The sequence below is a fragment of the Akebia trifoliata genome, chromosome 11 (genome assembly GCF_017979445.1).
Source record: "Akebia trifoliata isolate Shusen 1 chromosome 11, ASM1797944v1, whole genome shotgun sequence".
NCBI classification, from domain to species: domain Eukaryota; kingdom Viridiplantae; phylum Streptophyta; class Magnoliopsida; order Ranunculales; family Lardizabalaceae; genus Akebia; species Akebia trifoliata.
The window spans coordinates 38,401,788-38,425,244 of record NC_141385.1 but is presented as its reverse complement, the minus strand read 5'-3'; the positions used below and the strand labels follow the sequence as shown (position 1 = coordinate 38,425,244).

General features: G+C 35.5%; 2 protein-coding genes and 1 pseudogene across 2 annotated transcripts; all 3 read left to right on the top strand.

The window, feature by feature from the left end:
* The first annotated feature begins 8,801 nt into the window (after positions 1–8,801).
* LOC147391540 (G-type lectin S-receptor-like serine/threonine-protein kinase LECRK3) lies at positions 8,802–11,649 on the top strand. The gene has a single exon (XM_086458687.1). It carries the CDS (start codon positions 9,172–9,174, stop codon positions 11,539–11,541), a length of 2,370 nt encoding a protein of 789 aa, XP_086314813.1. The 5' UTR covers positions 8,802–9,171; the 3' UTR covers positions 11,542–11,649.
* Positions 11,650–15,364: 3,715 nt separating this feature from the next.
* Positions 15,365–18,032, top strand: LOC147391539 (G-type lectin S-receptor-like serine/threonine-protein kinase LECRK2; annotated as a pseudogene).
* Positions 18,033–19,349: 1,317 nt separating this feature from the next.
* LOC147391538 (condensin complex subunit 2-like) lies at positions 19,350–23,191 on the top strand. Its single transcript, XM_086459078.1, has 6 exons — positions 19,350–19,916; positions 20,016–20,071; positions 21,246–21,311; positions 21,711–21,850; positions 22,153–22,263; positions 23,126–23,191. Exons 3-6 carry the CDS (start codon positions 21,266–21,268, stop codon positions 23,189–23,191), a joined length of 363 nt encoding a protein of 120 aa, XP_086315204.1. The 5' UTR covers positions 19,350–19,916; positions 20,016–20,071; positions 21,246–21,265.
* Positions 23,192–23,457: the final 266 nt, after the last annotated feature.

Below are 23,457 nucleotides of genomic sequence, written 5' to 3'. Positions count from 1 at the left end.
ACCAGGTTTTGCACCAAACATTTTTGTCCGAGCAAGAAGATCAGTGATGTAGCGCCTTTGAGTAAGCAACAGACCAGATGGAGTGGTGAGAACCTCAATGCCGAGAAAATAAAACAAGGCACCAAGATCCTTGATTGAAAATCTTTGTACTAAGAGGTCAATGTAACGTTGAATAATATTGGTGTTGGTGCCAGTGATAATAATGTCATCTACATAAACAAGTAGATATATAGTAATGTCACCTGAGTGGAGAATGAATAGAGAAGTGTCTGCATGAGAGTTTATGAACCCAGACTCAATGAGGAACTAGCGAAGTTCAAGGTACCAAGCTCGTGGGGCCTGCTTGAGTCCACATATAGCCTTCTTTAATTTGCATACATGTGTTGGATTATCTCGATCAACAAATCCCGGAGGCTGGGCCATATAGACATCTTCGGAGAGATGGCCTTGAAGAAAGGCATTATTAACATCCAATTGGCGCAACTACCAACCTCTACTGATTGCCAGGCTTAGAACAAGGCGTATTGTTGTCAACTTGACAACCGGACTAAAGGTGTCATGATAATCCACTCCAGGTCACTGATGAAAACCTTTGGCAATTAATCTGGCTTTGTACCTATCAACAGAACCATCAGGAAGCCGTTTAATATGAAAAACCCACTTACATCCAGCAAGATTTTGTAGAGAAGTGGATGGAACAAGCTCCCAGGTTCCATTCCGAACAAGAGCATCAAATTCATCATTTATAGCTTGTCTCCATTTGGGATCTTTTAGGGCTTGGTTAACAGTATGAGGCTCAATGTTTGATGGTTGTGAAAGGACAACAGTGAGATTCATCTTGGTTAAGGGTTTGTGGATGTTGTTTTTCGCTATAGTGGTCATGAGATGGGTATTTTGATGGGTGGGTTGAGCTGTGGGTGAAGCAGAAGAGGTCTCAACATTGTGTGGTTCTGGTGGTAAACGGTCGACCGTTTGGGCATTTTGTGACGGATGTTGACACAAGGGATCCCTTTGTGGAGGCGGATTGAGTGAGCCACTTGAGATGGGTAGAATTTGGACCTGGGGAAGCCATTTGGAAATGATTTCTGGGGGTGGGATGAGATAGATGGGATTTGTGAGTGGTAAAGGGAAATGAGTTTTCAAGAAATTTGACATGACGGGATATATATATATTGTAGAAGTGGACAGATCAAGACAGATATAGGCACTTTGTGTTGAAGAGTAACCAAGAAACACACAATGAGTGGAACGAGAGTCAAGTTTATGTTGAGAATAAGGACGAAGCCACGAATAGCATAAGCAACTGAACACCCGAAGTTTAGTGTAGTTGGGTTGAGACTCCAGGAGTTTTTCAAAAGGAGATGAAAGATGTAATGTGGGTGTGGGCATACGGTTGATAAGATATACAGCAGTGGCAAAGGCATAAGTCCAATAAGTTAAAGGCATCGATGCATGAGTGGGAAGAGATAGACTGGTTTCAATAATACGGTGATGACATCATTCGAAAAGACCATTGTGTTCTAGTGTATGAGGTGGTGTAGTAAGATGGGATATACCATTGGTGGAGAGAAAACTATCAAGGGCTTGATATTCACCACCATTATCTGAATAGAAGGTAACAATTCGATGTTTAAATTGGGTTTCAACTAATGCCTTGAAGCGCATAAAGACATCATACACATGGGATTTCCGTTTAAGTGGATAATACAAAATACACCGTGTATAATGATCAACAAAAATAACATAGTACTGAAAACCATCAACAGAATAAACAAGAGAGGTCCATACATCAGAAAAGATAAGTTCAAGCGGATGGGATGAGGTTAAGGTAGAAGAAGAAAATGGAATTTTATGACTTTTATTACATGAACAAGCATTACAATGTGTGGAAGAGGATAACGAACTAGACAATGGAAAAGAAAACTTGGAAACAATATTTTTCATAGTAGTAAATGATGGATGACCTAGTCTAGAGTGCCACTCGGACGAAGTTGTCTTGACACTGGAAAAAGCAAGCAGCAGTGAAGAGGTAATTGAAGGGGATGAAGTCGGCCACTCATATACGCCATCCTTAGGTTCACCCATCAAAAGGATTGCCCCTGTGTGTAGATCCTTCACCTGAAAAGCAGAGGGTAAGAATTCAATCAAAACATGGTTATTAGTGCAAAATTGATAAATTGAAATTAAGTTCTTTTTCATGGAAGGGACACAAAGGACGTTTTGTAAAGTAAAGGTGCGAAAAGAAGTAGGTATGGTGGTAGAACCGGTATAGGTGATGTGAAGGGCTGATACATCGCCGATCATGACATCGTCAGATCCTTGATACGGGCTATAAAGAGAGAGATTGCTCAAGTCAGATGTAACGTGGTGAAATGCTCCACTATCCAACAGCCAAGTAGGAGTAGTGTTGTTGCCAAGAACAACATGATTGGCTCGTGGTTGCCATGGTGTGGAGGGGCGATATGCCTGAGAGCCTTGAGGACGAGGTGTTGGGGATTGTTGATTAGTGACAAGCCGAAACTTTGCATAATGACTAAAATACCTTTGATCGATTTTCATCCAAAAATGAACAAAATTTTTGAAAAATTCCTAATTTTTTACTTACGTCTACAAAATGCTTGGAAATGACTTGTTCTTCCTTCTCAAATCCTTTACGTCTAATTGGAGTCTCTGAAACTCAATTGGGATACCAAAAATCCACTTTTTAGATGAAAATGGTGTGATTAAGGCACATTCGACATTTCAATCGTGAGAAGTGAGGTTCAAGGACTAACTGGAAAGAATTTTTTACTAAACGAACTATTAAGAGAAGCCCTGCAACTTAAGGATTAATTAGAAATAAATCCCTTCATCAGGGTCCTCCAAATAATTTTTTTAATTTATTTATTATGGAATACTGGTTTCAAATCAATTTAAATCTTATCTAATAAAGGAAAAAGTGCACAACAAATGTAAACATATAATTGAAGACTTTTAGCATAAAAATTCCATAAGACAATGATAGAAATTGGCCATCTTTTTTTTTTTTTCTTTTTTTTTTTTAATATTCAAAATAGGATTATTTGCTATAATAACTCATGTTTTTGGATAGAAATGCCCTCACCAATAATTTCTCTAATAAACCCTTAAAAATTAATCTTCTAAGTTGTAACTTCCTTCCTCCCAACATTTAATACCATCGAAATACAAAGAGATATTCATTCTCTCTACCAAAACCAACCAAAATGTCATTGAAATACATCAAAGATGCTATAGATTTGAGGAACAATAATGAACTTTGTAGATCTACGCACTCTTGTGTTCGATCTACGATCTATTGAAGATTTCCACCAAAGATTATCAATCTCTTCTCTATTTCTTTTATTTATTTTTTTAATTATTTATATATTCTTATAAGCTCAATACATTTCTCATCCATAGTTATATAAATGAAAAATGGTAGCACAAGAAAACAAAAAAAAGATTTACAAAATTTTTATGGTTTTGTTCATAAAATTTACCCTATGTCAACCATTGGTGTTGAAATGTATTATAGCATCAAGACTCAACGATACCTATTGTCAAGGTTTGACGTTGTGAATATTTTTCACTTACAGAAACTTCTATTAGACAATTTCATTGAGGTTTGACAGAAGGTACTGTTGAGCCTCAATGATATAAGATGTTCCCACGTCGAGGTTCGACATTAGGTGAACCTTATGAACAAAATCATAAAATTTTTGTGAAATCAATATTTTTTTTATTTTTTTGCTACCATTTTTTATTTATATAATTGTGGAAGAAATATATATAAGGATTATAAGAATATATAAACGATTTTAAAAAAATGAAAGAAATAAAGGAGAGATTGATACCTTTGGTAGAAATCTTCGTAGATCTACCGGGTTTCTTATTGCTCCTCAAATATAAAGCCTCCAATGACTTTTTGATAGGTTTTGGTAGAGAGAATGATTCTCTCTCTCTCTCTCTCTCTTTGCTGTAAAATGTTGGGAGGGAGGAAGTTACAATTTAGAAGATTATTTTTCAAGAGTTTATTAAAAAAAATTGCAGGTGAGGGCATTTCTATAAAAAAACATAGGTTACTATAGCAAATAGTCCTATTTTGAGTATTAAAAATATAAAAGTGGTCATTTTTTTTGCGTTGCCTTAAACCTATGGAATATTTACACTAAAAGTCTTATAATTAATGTAAATATATATTTATATATATAATCAGATCAAAAAAATTTTGGAACCCCAAAACTTGATTTGAATCTTTAATTCTTGGATCATATTAAATCATGAATCAGATGTGAGGTACGTCTGAATTTAACTTTTACTTGGATCAATAGAATTACAAGAAAATCATATTGGACAATCTATTATACTATTATACATTATCGTAAAATGATCAACATAGCAAACTTTCTGTCCACTTTGAGTTTAGGGACATGAGCATATCAAGTTCAGATCAAATCATGAGGAATTTTGAAATGATGCAATAGTAATTAGATTTAATCCGATGTATTATCATACATGTTTGTTTTAAGATTGGACTCTGTATGCATCAAAATTTTGAGGAAGTTTTCATAAATTTTTACAAATCAATTGAAAGTCCCTACATAAAAAATGGACTCACACATCCAATAGAGTCCTTATTTATAATGAGTCTCGTATGGTTATGATTTGAGTTTTCACAAATAAAGCCCATGATCTAAACAAAGTCAAGTGATCTACATTAAGTATTGAGACCTACACCCAAATAAATGGAGTTGACTCACCAACAATCCATAGAATTCTTAAAATTAGATTTGGACGAATTTTTCCTTTAGATGAACCAATCAAATCTTTTTAAGTCGTGTCATAATTAGAAAGCTAAATTATACTTAAGTCTATAAATACCAATGTCTCCCTCAATTAAAAGGGGGATCTGGATCACTTTCTCTTAGAAGACAGTAGTTCTCTTTCTAGAGAAGTAAAAACTTTCAAGCCCTCCTCTAAAGATGAAGTAAAGCTCTTCAAGAGAGACTTGGATTCTGATTCAAGAGAAGATCAAGCTCAAAGTCCTTCAGAAGTCAAGAAATCATTTTCAACTGTAAAACGCAAAGTCCAAATAGAAAAAAAATCTATATAAACCTCTATAAAAGATTAAGTTCAAAAATCCTTCTTCAAAAGTTAAAAAATTATTCTCAACCAATACAGGATGAAGTTCGAAGAGAGAGAAAAAAAATAATATAAACCTCTACAAAAGATCAAGCTTAAAAGTCCTTCTTCAGAAATCAATAAATCATTCTCAGTCGATAAAACAAGAAATTCAGAGATAAGAAAAATCAAGAAAAACCTCTACAGAAGATCAAGTACAAACAAAATCACCGTCAAAGCAACCTTATTAGTCGATCATGCATGAAGCTTGGAGAGAATAAAGTTACACATGTGTCACCATTATTTTTGTACTTGATTGTTAATCAGAGGAAAATACTGATATTTGTATATCTATTTCATTAAAATCAATAAAATCATTTGCGATCTTATTCTAAAAATCTTGAGGTAGATTTGTAAAATTTATTGTCAACAGACCCTTTTCTAAAAACGAAAGGTTGATTGTCAAGATTATCCCTTCCTTTGATTGTCATTTATGTCACAATTTTCCATTTAGTTTATTTTTAGGTACTTTTAGGTTTTAAAAATAATTTTGTAATTTCTTTTGAGAGACATTTTCATATTTCATCTATTAATATTTAATAGTTAGAGTTGCAACTCAGATGGGTTGGGGATCAACCTGTACCCAACTCATACTTAACAAACACCAACCCGTGCGCCCACGCCCAACACCACCTTGGGCATGAAATATTCAACCCAATCCTTACCCAAGTCGGGTTGATTCATTCCTCATTACTACTAGATAATTTGATAATAATAATGACATATATAAAAATAGGTGGTATATAAAATTATATAAAATTTGCAATTATTTGTCATAGAAATATATTTCAATGTTCATATATATAAAATCATAAGTACATGTAAAGAAAAAGATGATGATGATCATCTAAAGTTTGGAAATGTGAATTGTGAATGAGAAAGAAACAAAAATATTTTTAAATTAGAATCATATTAAGTTCAGGTTCACGCAAATCTGATTACCTGATGTCTATACCTGAACCCAACTCAATTTAATTTGGTCAAAAATTTGTTTTACCCAAATCCTAACTAACTGTGCTCAAATCTGACCCAAGGTTCGATTCAACCCATGGGGTTTAGGTTTCGCCGGCCCAAGTTTCTGCGCTAATATTAGTCCTAATAAATAAAACCAAGTTTAATTAAGAGAGCTTCTATTGCAGCACTAACTTTTGCTAATGCCACCCAAGAGGTGAGCTAATTCTTTGATGATTTAATATGAATTGAGGTGGCATTAGCAAAAGTTGGTGTGACAATAGAATCTCACTTAATTAAATATCCAGAATTTTCAATTTTAGATGAAGTTTCCATTAAAACAAGGAAAATAAAGAAGGGCCGAATTTTCAAAAGGTAGTCCCCACCGTTCGAAGTTTGAAGTGCCGTGCAGTGACATTGACCCCATCATCGTGGGGAAAAATTAATAAAGGACATTGGAGAGAAGTTTGCAGCACAGACTCCCTCCAAAAGAAAAAAAAAGCCACGTGGAATACTTTCAGACCCCTATCTGTAGATCATTTGCTCTACCTCTTTGTGAATCATCAATCAGGCAGGTTTTGAATTTATGGGTCCACTAGGACAGAGTGCCACGTGGTAATTCTATGAGGGATTTAACTTTGCTGCTCCACCTTTGAAGGAAAGTTCTTTCCTTAGATTTATCCAATCTCATTGGCTCTTTTACATGAAATTCCTCAAAAAGATGATTACGACAACAAACAGTTTTATCCTTCTTCATACACCAACCATCTTCTCCATCTATTGATTAAAAAATCCGATCCATCTTCTCTATCCATTCTCTCATTCTTCTCCACCACTACTTCTCTCTCTCCCTCAATCTTCTTATTCTCATATTCATCAATTTTTGAATTTTGTGAGAGGTTGAATCAATGAAGATTAGTTTTTAGGATATTTTTTTCTTTCAAAAATCTTATTTTTTATTTTATTTTATTTTTGTATTTAATCATCAAAGAAGATGAAAAAATTACTATTAAAATATTCACAACGACGATTTTGAATTGAAGAACTCAGAATTTTTTAACAGATTTTATTTGGTAAGTTTAGATCAAACTTGTTTTAACCAATTCAGTGGACACCTATCGATTTTTTTTTTCTTTTTCGTGTAAGCCTAACACTTTCAATCGCCTCTACCGAATTTATTTTGTAATGTTCGATAGTAAGTTAAGTCAGGTAGGATACTTATCGAATATTCTAAAATAAGTTTTGTCTGAACTTACTGAACAATATTTATAATAATAAAAGAAATCTATGAATGCTTCGGTAGGTTCCCACGGATTCAATTTTGTAATGTTCAATAAGAACTTATGTTCGGTAAGATACTTATTGAATCGAATAAAATAAATTTGACCTAAACTTATCGAACAAAATATATCAAAAAACTCTGAGTTCTTCGATTCGAAATCGTCGTTTTAAAGGTTTTAATAGTAATTTTTTCATCTTTGATGATTTAATGTAAAAAAAACAGAAGAAAAATCAAAGAAATAAGATTATTAAAAAAACAACCTTAAAACTGTTACTCCATTGATTCAACCTCTCACGAAACTCAAAAAAAGATAAATATAATGAAGAAGAACAAGAACAAGAAGATTGAGAGGGATGTAGATGGTGGAGAAGAATGAGATAATGAATAGAGAAGATGATTGGGATTTTTATTTTGTAGATAGATAGATAGATGGAGAAGATAGAGGGTGTGTGGAGTAATTTGATGAGGGTATTAGTGTAATTTTATTTTTTATTTTGTTTATTTTTTAAACTTAAGTGGGTAAGAAGAGCATATAGGGTGGGTACTAGTAACCAGACTCTAAAAATAAATAAATAAAACAAAAACAAAAATTGAGAGGTATCTACTTGTGATTTGCTTAACAATGAAATAGCAAAAAAAAATTAAGCATATATGAGGTATTTATTTGTGGGCATGTTTTCAAATCTCATCCATGACTAAGATGACTCTCTCTCGGTATTTGTTCAATAACAATTGAGATAGTGTATATGAATCATCTCGCACAATGTCTTACTTGACAATAATAGATGACTTGGACAATATTTTGAAAATCTTGGTTAAATTGGTAAAACTTGACTGAGTCAAGCTTTTTTTTTTTTTTTTTTTTTTAAATTAAAACAAATATCTTTATAATTTAAATATTTTTCATTTAAATGAAAATATAAACTTGTGACTACTAATCTTCTAATCCACTTTACGTTACTGAAAAATTTATAATTATTACATATAAAAATATATATTAATAAATAATTATAAACAAGAGTTATTTAGATTGGTGGGGGTGATCAGAAGAAATACTGAGCTTTAAAACCATAGTTGTTTTGCCCTTTAATCCCCACCCACCCAACCAACAAAACTTGATTCCATGATGTAGAGATGGGAAGATAGTAAAAAAAGTTGACCGAAAACGCGTCTGAGTTTTAATAAGACATTGACATGTGGAGCAAATGCTGGGACAAGGAGATTGACTTGACTAATCTCGATTACAAGAAAATTCTGGCCCAGAAAAGAGACGTATATGACACACCATGAAATGACTGGATAATTGTGGAAATCCAATACCAACTTGGAATATAGTAAGAGCAGAGAAGTATTCAAATCCTATCTTCTACACAATTAATGGCCATAGTTTGATCAAGAACTCCATTACCCTTTCAAAGACGAGCTGAGATTCTTATCTGGGTTTCTCTTTGATTTTCATTTCCCATTCATAATCTAGAGATACAATTCTCATCCCTAATTTAGCAAATCAGCTAAATTTGGCAGAATTTTTTTGTGTCTGAATTGTTCTCTTGGCATTTCAGGATTACAATTCACCTTTAGTAACAATCACCCCATAGGCTTCTTTGTTTTGCATTTCCCATTAAGATTCTAGAGAGATAATTCTCTATTTCTCACCTATAATTTAGCAAGAGCAGCTAAATTTGGCAGAAAAATGTTCATCTGATTCTTCTCTTGGTTTCAAATTCAGATTTAGTAACAACCCCATAATTCCTTCAATGACTTCTCTGTTTCCTCATCTTCTTGGTCTCTTACTTCTACTGCTCCCTCTCTCCACTTTTTCTCAAACTTCCTGCAATTCTCTATCAACTCTTGATGCAAACCTATACTGCTCTTCGCCTTCCGGCGAATTCGCTTTTGGGTTCCATCCTATTCAAGGAGCAGATCACTTCTTGGTAGCTATCTGGTTTGCTAAAATTCAAGTAGAAAACATTGTTTGGACAGCAAATGGAGGTAAACCAGTGCAGAAAGGTTCCAAAATTGGATTAACAGCCAATGGTGTTCTTGTCCTCAATGCTCCAAATGGTACAGAACTTTGGAAGGCCGAACCCACAGATGGTACCCGAGCTACCTCCGCTGCTATGCTCGACACAGGAAACTTGGTGCTGAGGAGCTCACAATCCGATATCAATTGGCAAAGCTTTGCTGTACCAACAGACACAATCTTGCTTAACCAGACACTAGGCCTTGGTAGTAAACTCGTGTCTCGACGAACCAAAGACGACTACTCGATTGGAAGATTCGAGTTTATTCTACAAGATGATGGTAATCTTGTTATGTATCCCTTAGCTCGGCCTAAGGAAAACACTTACGATGCTTACTGGGAAAGCAATACTGTGAGTAATGGTTCAGCGGTGGTCTTCAACCAATCTGGCTATATTTATCTAAATCTAAAAAATGGGAGCCAATTCAGCTGGACATCAGAGAGGCCAGTTTCAACAAGGGACTTCTACCATAGGGTCACCCTTGATTTTGATGGAGTTTTAAGGAAATACACATACCCAAAAACGTCCCCAAGCGCTGGGACTGCGTCATGGTCTGTGGCATGGTTTGAACCTGAAAACATCTGCACAGCAAGTTTCGGGGATGTTGGGAGCGGAGTTTGCGGATTTAACAGCTACTGCAAATTAGATCAGGACCGGCCTGAGTGTATTTGCCCATTTGGGTATACTTATTTGGATCCAAACAATACATTCAAAGGATGCAAACAAAACTTTGATCCACAAAGTTGTAGAATAGATGGATCAGGGATAACAGAAGGTTTTGTTATGCAGGGAATACTTAACACTGACTGGCCGACCTCTGACTACGAATGGTTTAAAGAAGCAAACGAAGATTGGTGCAGTGAAACTTGCTTGAATGATTGTCTCTGTGCAGTCGCGATCATCCGTGGAGGGGACTGCTGGTTTAAGAAGTTACCGCTGTCGAAAGGGAAGATGGATGCCAATGATAGAGGAAAGGCTCTCATTAAGGTTGGCAATTCAAGTTCTTCAAAATGTATTTTTCAGAAGGAAGATAAAGACAATCGGATCATGCTCGGATCGATTCTTTTAGGAAGCTCTGGGTTTCTGAACTTATTACTCATATTGGTAATTTGTTTGGCTATTTTCCATGGATCATACCAAAAGAAACAACTGAGAGTACAGCCAAATCAAAGCATGATTGGAGTGAACCTAAGGTCTTTTACTTACAAAGAGCTTGAAGACGCAACAGATGGGTTCAAGGAAGAATTGGGCAGGGGTGCTTTTTCGACAGTTTATAAAGGGGTTCTAGAATCATATACTGGAAGTCATGTTGCGGTTAAGAAGTTAGACAGATTGGCGCAAGAAATCGACAAGGAATTTAAAAACGAAGTGAGTTCAATCGGCCAGACCAATCACAAGAATCTAGCCAAACTAGTCGGATTCTGTGACGAGGGCACCAACAGGATACTGGTATATGAGTTCATGAGAAATGGTTCCTTGGCAAGCTTCCTCTTTGGAGGTTCAAGGCCTGAGTGGTATCGAAGGATTCAAATAGCCTTTGGGATTGCTCGAGGGCTCACATATCTTCATGAAGAATGCAGCACCCAGATCATCCATTGTGACATAAAGCCTCAAAACGTACTTTTAGATGACGCTTTTGTTGCACGAATTTCAGATTTTGGATTAGCGAAACTTTTGAAGAATGACCAAACTCGAACAAGTACGGGTATCAGAGGGACACGAGGGTATGTCGCACCTGAGTGGTACAAGAACATGGCGATCACAGCTAAGGTGGATGTCTACAGTTTTGGCATCATGTTACTGGAGATCATTTGTTGTAGAAGAAATGCTGAATTTGAACTGGGGAATGAAGATGCAGTGATACTGTCAGAATGGGCTTATGATTGCTGTGTTGAAGGGAATCTCCACTTGTTAGTGGAGAATGATGAAGGAGCAAAGAATGATGGCAGGAGGTTGCAAAGGCTGATCATGGTGGCTATTTGGTGTATTCAAGAGGATCCCTCCTTAAGGCCTACCATGAGAAAGGTGACACAGATGCTAGAAGGAGCTGTTGAAGTTTCCATGCCACCTGATCCTTTGTCCTTCATTAGCTCAATCGGATAAAATCTATAAGATCCTCCACAAATTTAAGCATCTCTACTACTCTCATATGTTTTCTACGAAGCCTATGATGTTTGAGTAAATATGTTGAATGGTTTATAATTTAGTTTCTTTATGGAGTTTGTATTGGCTTGCACATAAGTACCTAAATAACATAATGAAGTTGGTGATTTGGATCACAATCCTAACCTAGGTCCCCATTAAATCTATCATTTGCATCTGATCTATACTTAAGATGAACTTTACCTATTGAGGTGGAATTAGATTTGATTTGTAATCAACTTTACCGCGAAGTGAGTCGTAAGCTTAAAACATTTGATCATTATCATTGTTTACATCCTATTCAAACAACTAGTCGTATTTCACCATTTAACTATATCATGAACTATCCCTTTAGTCAAAGCATGTTCCTTCATATATTATCTTACTATTTTCATCCATGTCACGTTAGTCCTCTTGCCATTTTAGGATCTCCAAGTTACCCTGAAACACTCCTCATCAGTATTGTTGCCGGTTTGCTTTGCTCATTCCCAAAGCATCTCAAACTACTAAGCCTAATCCTATTGGAGATATTTCTGAATTTCCACAAATATATTCATTTTTTTTCCTTTCCTAGTTTTAATTACCACTCAACGCCTCATCCTGCTAGGAATTTCACTTATTGTCTACAAAAGGGATCGAGAAAACTAAGTTGCGGATGCGTTGTCACGTCAATTTAAATAACCAATTGTTTCAGCAATATCAAGAGCTGTATGGGATGGCACAGACCATATATGAGCATCTTACAGCCAAGACCCATCACTGCAAGCGATACATCAGAAGCTTGAAAATAATGAGTCCATGAATTCCAAATATTCCCTCATCAAGGGTCTCCTACGTTACAACCATTGTGTAGTTCTAACCCCCATATCTCCTATTTGCCAACAACTCATGTATGAGTCACATAACACAGCATCAGCGAGACATTCAGGGTTTAATAAGACCTATAAATGAATCCAACGCACTTTTTATTAGAGTTGCATGAAGAGTGATATTTAAAAATATGTAGCTGAGTGTGAGGTGTGCCAAAGAAATAAGACACAAACTCTACTCTCTACGACCACTAGGAATCCTCCAACATTTACCTAATTGGTACTGGCAGATATCTCCCTGGATTTCATTGATGGGCTTCCTTAATCAAAAGGTAAAAGTGTTATTTTGTTGTAGACCGTCTCTCCAAATATGCACACTTCAAAAGTGGCTTAAGTATTCATTGAAAATGTACTCAAACTACATTATGCACCATCATCTATTTTTAGTGATCGAAACCCCATTTTCACTAGTAACTTTTGGAAGGAAATTTGGTGTTTGAATGGTATTACGTGTAAAATGAGTACTTCCTTCCACCCACAAACAGACTATCAAACGAAGGTTGTTAATTGATGCATTGAAACCTGCCTAAGATGTTTTGTAGGGACCAAGCCAAACCAATGGACTGAATAACACCTGATAAATACATGCATTATTATTATTTACCCTCAATTTATGGTGATTAATTAAAATATTAATTAAACATAATTAATTGAATTTTCATTTTTTGTATGTGTTGAAAGTTCCATGGGGAGAAAAAAGGTTAAATTTGGATTTTTGGTGAAGAAAATTTACAAAAGGATGGAGGAGCAATTATGGTACAAGTTGAAAGAATGACTAAAGAAATAAAAGTTTCAAAAAAAAAAAAAACCAGGACAATCTCTATTTTATCTTATTCTAAAAAATCTCATATATCTCATATTTTGTCTTGAACGACAAATAGTAAAACGTCATAATCAGGCAGTTACCAAAGTTTTTGGTCCATTGGGCCCGGCCCATTCATCGTCTAAAGACTCCACTTGGTAAAAGTGGCATTTGTTGCAACAAAGGTTCCCTGATTTCAACCCTTGAGGTCAAGCATTTCTTTAGGGAGTAGGGAATGTTATGGCCCAAGATTTGGATTTCAGATTTGATTTCGTGCCAAAATCTTATCGTAACTTCTTTTAGTTGTCATTTGTATAACGGTATAATGATTCTTCGACCTTTCAAGATTTCAAAATCGTGTTTTGAAGTTGTTTGAATCATAGATCTATTTCTTCTAGATACAAAACTGCACATTTTTTATGGGATTTGCAGTTGTGTAATTCAAGTAATTACAATATTAGCACTCTTCTAGAAGAAGTTGCCATTAAATTAGGAAGGGATGAATTTTCGTAAGGGTTGAAGTTTCAACTGTTGTGTAGCGAATTAACCTCCTTGTGGACTCTACAACTAAAACTAGTTTGACCCCTTCATGATGTTAGAAAAATTAATTGGTACTGGAGAGAAGTTTGCCACACAATTGGAGGAGCAAAGTTTGATCACATTCCATACAAAAATCTGCCACGTGGAATAATTTCAGACCATTATCTCTTGATCATTTGCTCCACCTCTTTGTGCACCACACAGTAAAAAAGACTCACAGATGTCCATGTGTGATTTGCTTAACAGCTAAATTAGCAAAACAAAAGTTGCACTTAAAAAAAGGGATGTGGATGTTCAACTGCAAAATTAAATCCTCACCCAAAAGAAATTGACTCCTTGATGTTGATATATATACATATAGAAATTGAATCTTGATGTTGATCTTTTTTTTTTTTTAATTCTCTTGATGTTGATATATATCTATATATATGGGGATAATTTATGGGGCAATGATTATGACAAAATTTATGTCAATGGTATTTGCCTTATATGAGTTAGAAATTTTCAAATGGAGTGATTTTTATGGTGAAGATGATTTCCTCACCATAAATGTCATGCTCACCAAAACTTAGATCATTCCAAAACTTCTAACCCCATAAAAAGTGGTTTACAAAAGAAATGATGATCCACAATTCGTCAATTTATAAATTGGGGTTAGAAGTTTTGGATTGGGTTGATTTTAGTGAGGATGATCTCACCATGGAGATCATCCTCACAAAAAATCAACTCATTATGAAACTTCTAATCCCGTCAAAAGTGGTTTACAAAAAAATATTATTATAGATTTTGTCACAATTATTCTCCCATGAACCGCCCTTTATCTATATATATGGGTCAGGATATGTAGATACATAAAGTTACTCATAAAGTTACAATGCCTTTTGTCTTATATGGGTACAAAAGTTAGGAATGAGCTGATTTTTTGTGAGGATCATATTAATAATGAGGAGATCATCCTCACAAAAAATCAGCCATTTTGAAATTTTTAACCCCATGTTTACAAGTTGAAAATTTTTAGATTATTCATTTTTTGTAAATCACTTTTGATAGGGTTCGAAGTTTCAGAATGGGCAACATTTTTGCAAGGATGATCCCCTCACCATAGAGATCATCCTCACAAAAAATAAACCCATTCCAAATTGTTTTGCTTCATTTAAGAGAAAACACATTGTAGTTTTATGAGTAATTTTTTAATTGTTTACGGATCCTGAACTTATATATCAGCCATGCCCATGTGTTTGACTTTTGCTTCTTTTGCATAAAATTTTATCTATAAAAGGTGACCCAAAAACGCGTCTGAACTTTATTAAAGATATTGACATTTTAAACCTGTGGACCAAAATTTTGTCTCCATCAAAACCAGTCAGATTACAAGACAAAACCTGCCACCCCAGCAAAGACTCTTCTGGTGACACATCATGAAACCTATTAGTAATTAATTGTTGAAATCCAATTAATCAAATCCTATGGACTGCAGACTTTTAATACCTTAGTTTGAAGTTGACCTGAAGTCAATCAAAAGGAAATGATTCTATCTTCTACACTATAATTGGCAATAGTTTGATCAAGAATTCTCACCTCTAATTTAGTAAGAAGAGCTAAATTTGGCACAAAAAGAAAAAAAAAAAACAATGTTCATCTGATTCTTCTCTTGGTTTCAAATTCAGCTTTAGTAACAATCCCATATTTCCTTCAATGGCTTATTTGTTTCCTCATCTTCTCTCTTTCTTACTTCTACTGCTCCCTATCTCCACTTTTTCTCAAACTTCCTGCAATTTAAGAACTTTAACAACTCTTGATGCAAACCCATACTGCTCTTCGCCTTCGGGCGAATTCCATCCCATTCAAGGAGGAGATCACTTCTTGTTAGCAATCTGGTTTGCTAAAATACAAGTAGAAAACATTGTTTGGACAGCGAATGGAGGCAACCCAGTGCAGAAAGGTTCCAAAATTGAATTAACATCCAATGGTGTTCTTGTCCTCAATGCTCCAAATGGTACAGAACTTTGGAAGGCCGAACCCACAGACGGTACCCAAGCCACCTCTGCTGCCATGCTTGACACAGGAAACTTCGTGCTGAGAAACGCACAATCGGTAAACAATTGGCAAAGCTTTGATGCACCAACAGACACAATCTTGCTTAACCAGACACTAGGCCTTGGGAGTAAACTCGTTTCTCGAAGAACCAAGGACGACTACTCAATGGGAAGATTCGAGTTTATTCTACAAGGTGATGGTAATCTTGTTATGTATCCCTTAGCTGGCCTAAGGAAAACAATTACACAGCTTACTGGGAAAGCAATACTGTGAGTAATGGTGCAGCGGTGGTCTTCAACCAATCTGGGCATATTTATCTAAATCTAAAAGATGGGAGCCAATTCAGCTGGGGGTCGTTAGAGACGCCAATTTCAACAAGGGACTTCTATCATAGAGCCACCGTTGATTTTGGAGTTCTCAGGACATACACATACCCAAAAACCACCCCAAACAATGGGACTGAGGCATGGTCTTTGGAATCATTTATACCTTCAAATATCTGCACAGCACCAGTCGGAGATCTCGGTAGCGGATTTTGCGGATATAACAGCTACTGCATGCTAAACCAGGACCAGAGGCCTGAGTGTAAATGCCCAATTGGGTATACCTACATGGATCCAAACAATACATTCAGAGGATGCAAACAAACTTTTGCTCCACAGAGTTGTGATAAAGAAGTATCAAGCATGCAGACGGATTTGAAATGAGGGAGTATATTAAATCTAACTGGCCGTTCGGTGATTATGAATCGTTTCAAAATGTGGATGAAGATTGGTGCAAAAACACTTGCCTGAATGATTGTTTTTGTGCAGCTGCCATCATTGGGGGGACGACCTGCTGTTTGAAGAGGTTCCCACTATCAAATGGGGTGAAAGACAATAATGCTCTCGGAAAGGCTCTCATCAAATGGGGTGATAGACGATACTGTTAACGTGAAGGCTCTCATCAAGGTAGGAAATTCTAATTCTTCTCTTCAACCTCAACCTGGTTTTCCTCCTCCAGACTTGGGTGGAAATAAGAAGAACAGAGAGAATTTGATCCTACCTGGATCGATTCTTTTGGGAAGCTCTGGGTTTCTCAACTTACTACTCTTATTGATAATTTCTTTGGCTATTTATTATGGCTCATACCACAAGAAGAAACTAAAAACAAAGATATATCCCAGCAAACTTGGAGTGAACCTAAGGTCTTTCACTTACAAAGAACTTGAAGAAGCTGCAGATGGGTTCAAGGAAGAATTAGGTAGGGGTGCTATTTCGACAGTTTATAAAGGGGTTCTAGAATCATATACTGGAAGTCTTGTTGCAGTTAAGAAGTTAAACATATTGGCACAAGAAATCGACAAGGAATTAAAAAACGAAGTGGATTCAATTGGCCAGACCAATCACAAGAATCTAGCCAAACTAGTCGGATTCTGTGATGAGGGCAACAACAGGTTACTGGTATATGAGTTCATGAGAAATGGTTCCTTGGCAAGCTTCCTCTTTGGAGGTTCAAGGCCTGAGTAGTATAGAAGGATTCAAATAGCCTTTGGGATTGCTCGAGGGCTCACATATCTTCATGAAGAATGTAGCACCCAGATCATCCATTGTGACGTAAAGCCCCAAAATATACTTTTAGATGACACTTTTGTTGCACGAATTTCGGACTTTGGATTAGCAAAACTTTTGAAGAATGACCAAACTCGAACAAGTACGGGTATCAGAGGGACAAGAGGGTATGTCGCACCTGAGTGGTACAAGAACATGGCGATCACAGCTAAGGTGGATGTCTACAGTTTTGGCATCATGTTACTGGAGATCATTTGTTGTAGAAGAAATGCTTAATTTGAACTGGAGAACAAAGATGCAGTGATACTGTCAGAATGGGCTTATGATTGCTGTGTGGAAAGGAATCTCCACTTGTTAGTGGAAACTGATGAAGAAGCAAAGAATGATGGCAGGAGGTTGCAGAAGCTGATCATGGTGGCTATTTGGTGTATTCAAGAGGATCCCTCGTTAAGGCCTACCATGAGAAAGGTGACACAGATGTTAGAAGGAGCTGTTGAAGTTTCCATGCCCCCTGATCCTTAGTCCTTCATTAGCTCAATTGTATAAAGCCTATTCTCATTCAATAAATGGAATCACGATCCTCCACAAATCTAAGCATGTGTACTAGTCTCATATGTTTTATACAAAGCCTATGACTTTAGATTAAAAAATGTTGATTTAGTTTCTTTGTTGGGTTATTAGTATTGATTTGCACATGAGTACTTCAATAATACAGCAAAGCTAGTGATTTGGATCAGAATCCTAACCTAGAACCCCACTAAATCTATTATTTCCATCTCATCAATACTAAAATTGAATTGGAAGTAGATTTGATTTGTTTATCAACTTTAAACAAACTGAGTCCCAAGCTTAGGAACAGACGTCTAAAACGGCGTTAAGCCGTTTTTATTTAAAAACGGTATTAAACCGTTTTACATTGTAAAGCCGTTCTATTCGTAGATTAAACGCCTCAATCGCCGTTCCATTTGATTGGAACGAACGCTCCCTCTCGATCTCTCTCTCGATCACGAATGCTCCCTCTCGATCTCTCTCTCTTTCACAGCTGCTCCCTCTCGATCGCTCCCTCAGTCAATCTCATCTCTCGATCGAACTCTCTCTCTCGGTCTCATCTCTCTCGATCTCTCTGTCTCGATCTCATCTGTCTCGATCTCTCTGTCTCGATCTCATCTCTATCGATCTCTTTCTTAGTCGATCTCATCTCTCGATCGAACTCTCTCTCTCGATCGACCTCTCAATCTCTTCCCTATTTAATTCGTTGGCTTCATATCTCTCTCTCTCTCACAGTCGGAGAACTCGAAAACCCCCAAAATCTGAAACTTCTCCCTCTCTATCAATCGGAGAAAAACTCCCCCAAAATCTGAAACATCTCTTTCGATCTTTCTTTGACAACATTTGGGATTATTCAAATTGAAAGGTATGTAATTCTATTATTCGATCTAAATTTTAATTTAATTTTTAAAGTCATATATATTTATTTTAATTCAGATTCTTCTTCGATCTGAATTTTATTTTAATTTTTGAAGAATTTCGTTATGTGTGGTTGGTACAATTCTATAGAGGACTTAGTATAGGTCATAATCCATGATCCAACTTTTTGGAGACAACTTAGACGAGTGATCTTTGACTTTGAGGCATCCGACTGAGATTTCCACTATGAATCAGCCATCCTAATGACTGGTCCAAAACACTAGTTATCTTGTCCAAGAATTTGAAAAACTCGACCAAGTCGACCAGTATAGAACAGTTCTATATTTAATTGATTTTTAAGAATTTAAATATTTGTGAGTCATATAAAATGAGATTTTGTGATTTTAGCATCTAATATTAGTTTACATACTGTCAGAGTCATCTTGGTCTCGGTGGTTGCGGAGATGATTCAAAATACTGAGATTAAATGTTTTTCAGTTCATGCAAGAGTTCTGCTTGCTGTTATTGTGTTGTAACAACTTGATTGGGTATTGTAGATGACAAAGATCAAGGCAATTCTTGACCAAGAAACTTGGGTTGCAGTTGATGTCCTTGATGAAGTTCAGGCCATTGTATCCTTTCTAATCCCTTGATTCTAGTCTATCCTTTGATTGTTTTAAATCGTTGTTATCTTTCTTGGTTTTGGATATTGGATAATGAATTTGCATGGCTCATTTATAATTTTAGATACATCATAACTACTAGGATAATATGTTTGTATAAGCTAAATTTTGTCTAAACTTAACCCACTTTGTGTAGTTGTGGTTGGATTGGCACCAAAAGGATCACATGTTGAGGCTTGTCAATATGATTCCAAGATGAGGGAATTGTGAGTTCTTTTGCATTGATTTGTTCTTTCTCCATTTTCTATTGAAGCATTGACTATGTTTGAATACTATATTTAATATTTATTTTTGTTCTTATGGATTTTGCAAGAGAACCTCTTAAGAGGCATTTATGCTATGGGTTTGCAGACTCATGTATTGCTTCTTTCTCAAGGTCTAACTCTTTCACGGTCCTCCATTCTGATTAGTCTCTCTTTCACTAAGGATCAAGTTGAAGCCACTTGAGGTATTTCTTATGTCCATAAATACTTAAAATATTTATATGCATGAGTTCCCCCTTAAGATATCTTACTGAAATCTTAGAATGGTCATAATATGATTCAAGGTTTGCTGTACATGCTAGGCCTTGAGGTATCAACACTTCCGAGTCACTTGGCTTAGGTATGTACAAAATATTTATGTGCATATTTTTTTTTGCCTTTAGGTAACTACTACAAGGTTCTTATACACACAGATTGATCTTCGGACATTTGGAAGTCTACCAAATCTGAAGTTGCACGTAATTTCTTCTATTGTATTGTTTGGTTTCTTTAATAGTAGTCACATTAGATCTATGGATGCATAAAAGGAGTTAGATATTTAATATGTTCTACTTGATAAACCTCGTGTTAGTTTGGATAGATTTTTAATTTGTTGGGGTTGGTTTTAAATGCGGGTTTCCACTTGAAATGGGAATTCTTCTATGAACTTCCTTTTCTTCTCTTCTGAAACTCATATTCTTGTTTGCCGTACTTTGTTTATATAATTATCATTCTTTTTAAAATAAAGTTATTGGATGTGTACTTTATGGTTCATGCTTTATTCCATTTGGTTTTATGTTTGTTCTTGTATATTCATGGGTTTTTAATGTTCCATTTTTTTCATAAAAATGTCTTTTTGGTGTGTTCAATTAGCTTCTTCAGGTATTTCTAAATGTGTTAATTCATTGGATTTCTCCCTTTTGATTGTTGTTTGTTTGCAACTTGTAATTGTATCTTCTCTTTCAAAACTGTTTTCTTGAGAGTTTTTGCTCCATTGACATTGGAACTTTGGGAAACCAATTATCCTATGGTGAAAACAAGGAAAAAGGAAGTGGTGGTTGTGTTTGATTTTCAAGAAGACTGTTAGTTGCAGAAGTAGCCACTTGCTCATGCTTTTGTTTTAAAGAAGTGTTCTTCCATAGAGGTTTGTCATATTCTTGGTGCCTTTGGGACTAAAGTTTTCCTGCAATGTTTTTTGTATTGCTTCTTATTTTAGATACATATGTGTTTCATAAGTTTCTGAATAGAATGGAAACCAACATGTCTAGGTTAGTGGCATATTAGAGTGTGTGGATGATGCAAAAGGTCTTGTTCTATTTCTAGAAACAGTCACCAATGATACAATTGTATTGTTTATTCAGTTATTCTTTTAGGCTATATTTTTTCAGGAAAACAAGATGAATGGGTTGAAATTGGCCATATTCTGATATAAAAAAAAACTCAAGTTTCCTCAATGGCATTTCACCTCATTAGGATACTTCTTTGCCCAAAGTTTGCCCTTCTCTTCCTTTGATAAAACGTATTTTTTTTTTCAGTGTCCTCATGTATTTGATTCATGCTTTGGTCTAGCATTATCCCTTGGAAACTTGATGGTTGTTGTGGTAAGAAATCTTATATCTTGAAATTGTAAACTTTTTGCGACTTGTTGATAATTTGATGTGCTATCTTTATTCTTTTACCTAATAAAAGTCTCACACGTAATGATCATATCGATTAAATCTCATATTGAGTCTTGTGGAAGTGGAAACAATTTGGTATATTGTGTGGAAATATGTCAAACTTTGATACCATGCTTTGATCTAAAACACTTATTCAGAAAAAACTCTATTGTGAGCTTTCCAATTGGAATGAGGTGTTGTTATGCTACCATCTTCCCATTAGTTTAATGAGTTTGGCAGTGCTTTGATACCTCAGCCTCCATTATAATTTCTAAATGTCATGAATGATATGTGAAATTCATGATTAAGGGGTTTACTCTTTTTTTCTTTCTTTCTTTCCAGATGAATCAAGGTGTCAAGGCCAAGACTTTATACTGTTGCCATCATGGGATGATGGAAGTGCTTTTAATGACCCGTTCGATGATGGAAATTTCCATAGTGATGGGGATGACTCCAACACACTTGTCTCTCAGCCTCGTCAGGTTTGTTTTAACTTATTAGTGCTACTTCTGTTCACAGGTTCAGTCACTAGCAGCACCCTTAATTTTGAGGTATCAGCCATTCAGTATCAAGGGTTCTATTTTAGCAATCTGTTTTTTGTCTCTATAATTGATTAGTTTGTTATAGTGACAAGGTGACTATGTACAGAATATTATACTCCATTAAATAAAATAATCTGTTGGTATCAATTACCTAATGTTACCTTCCTCGTTTTTTTTATCCTTATCAAATTGAAGTTCTTTGCAATTCATGTGATTCTTGTTCTCTTTTCTGAACTATCCAGGTAAATAAAATCGAAGTCAAGTATGACAGAACCTCTAAGCAAGTTGATGTTCATGTATTGAAAGAAACACTTTGGAATCATATGCAAGAATCTGCTAACATGCCTGGAATGGTAAGGTGATTTGTTTCTCTACAGTTTGTCTGGATATTGCTTCTATAATTATTCACTCTACCAAACTATTTAAGTGATGGACTCATCTTTTATGTTTTAACTTGAGAGCCAAATAAATAAGCAAACCAAATTTTTTGGAAGATTTACAAGAGGAATTTGAAATATTATTTTTTTATTGGTTAATATGAATTCAACAACAGGAAGCATTTCATCCCCCCCGAAGCAAAACTATAGTACCAAACTATATTCCTACCAATGGTAGGATCATACTTTTACGTACTTTTCACAAAAAGGTTTCTTATTTAGCCTTTTCATGCATATTTTTTAAATATGTAATATTTGAAGTTTTTGTAGCATTCTCAATGGCGTTGTCCTGTACATACATCTTAGACACCTAATCTTCATCAGTTCTATCGGCTTTTGGGCCGATTGTTCTAATATGGCATTTCAGGATAAGTAACAATGTTAGGCGATGATTATTTGTACAAATGGTATTTTGACTTTGGATTCTTGCAATGAGTTCAAGGAAGTTACTGAGACTTCTTTATCTTATGTGTTGATATGCTGATTTACTTGCATTACAAACATTATACTTTACGAACTCACACATTGCATAATTTACCCTTCTATTTCTGTTCTTCACTCACATAAGTGGAAATTATAATCTAACTATGAAGGGTGATTCTAGTTGTCAAGAGAAATTAATTCCTAATGGGTGGTTACTTGTTTTTTGAAGATAATGCTGATTATGTGTTTTCTATTGTTATGGAAGTGTCAATTCTTAATCCTTACACCACATATTCTCACAATATACAATTGGCAGATCATCTAATTGCCTTTTTTATTGTTGGCATATTTTCAGATGTTAGCCGCACTTAAAAACTCCCCCAATTCAATGAGCATGCACTATAAAATTTTAGGTTTTTAGCGGGGTAAAAAACCGTCGCAAATACCAAAAATCCGCCGCTATTCCTAATAGTGATGGCCACGTGTAACGCCACTATAGGTGGCATCGCTAAAAACCATATCAAGGCCTATAGTGACGGTCAAAAACCGCCGCTAATTATTGTATTACCGTCGCTATAAATGTAAATGAGGCTTATAGTGACGGTTAATTAATTGTATTACCGTCGCTATAGATGTAAACCATGTACATTTGAACGCCTATAATAGCGGTAATGACCGTCGCTAATA

Excerpts from the sequence above, each read along its gene's own strand:
- LOC147391538 (XM_086459078.1), top strand. The coding sequence starts at position 21,266 with ATGCTTTGGTCTAGCATTATCCCTTGGAAACTTGATGGTTGTTGTG. Across the intron at positions 21,851-22,152 it reads TTGTCTCTCAGCCTCGTCAG|GTAAATAAAATCGAAGTCAA; the intron begins GTTTGTTTTAAC and ends TGAACTATCCAG. Across the intron at positions 22,264-23,125 it reads CTGCTAACATGCCTGGAATG|ATGTTAGCCGCACTTAAAAA; the intron begins GTAAGGTGATTT and ends GCATATTTTCAG.
- LOC147391540 (XM_086458687.1), top strand. The coding sequence starts at position 9,172 with ATGACTTCTCTGTTTCCTCATCTTCTTGGTCTCTTACTTCTACTGCTC.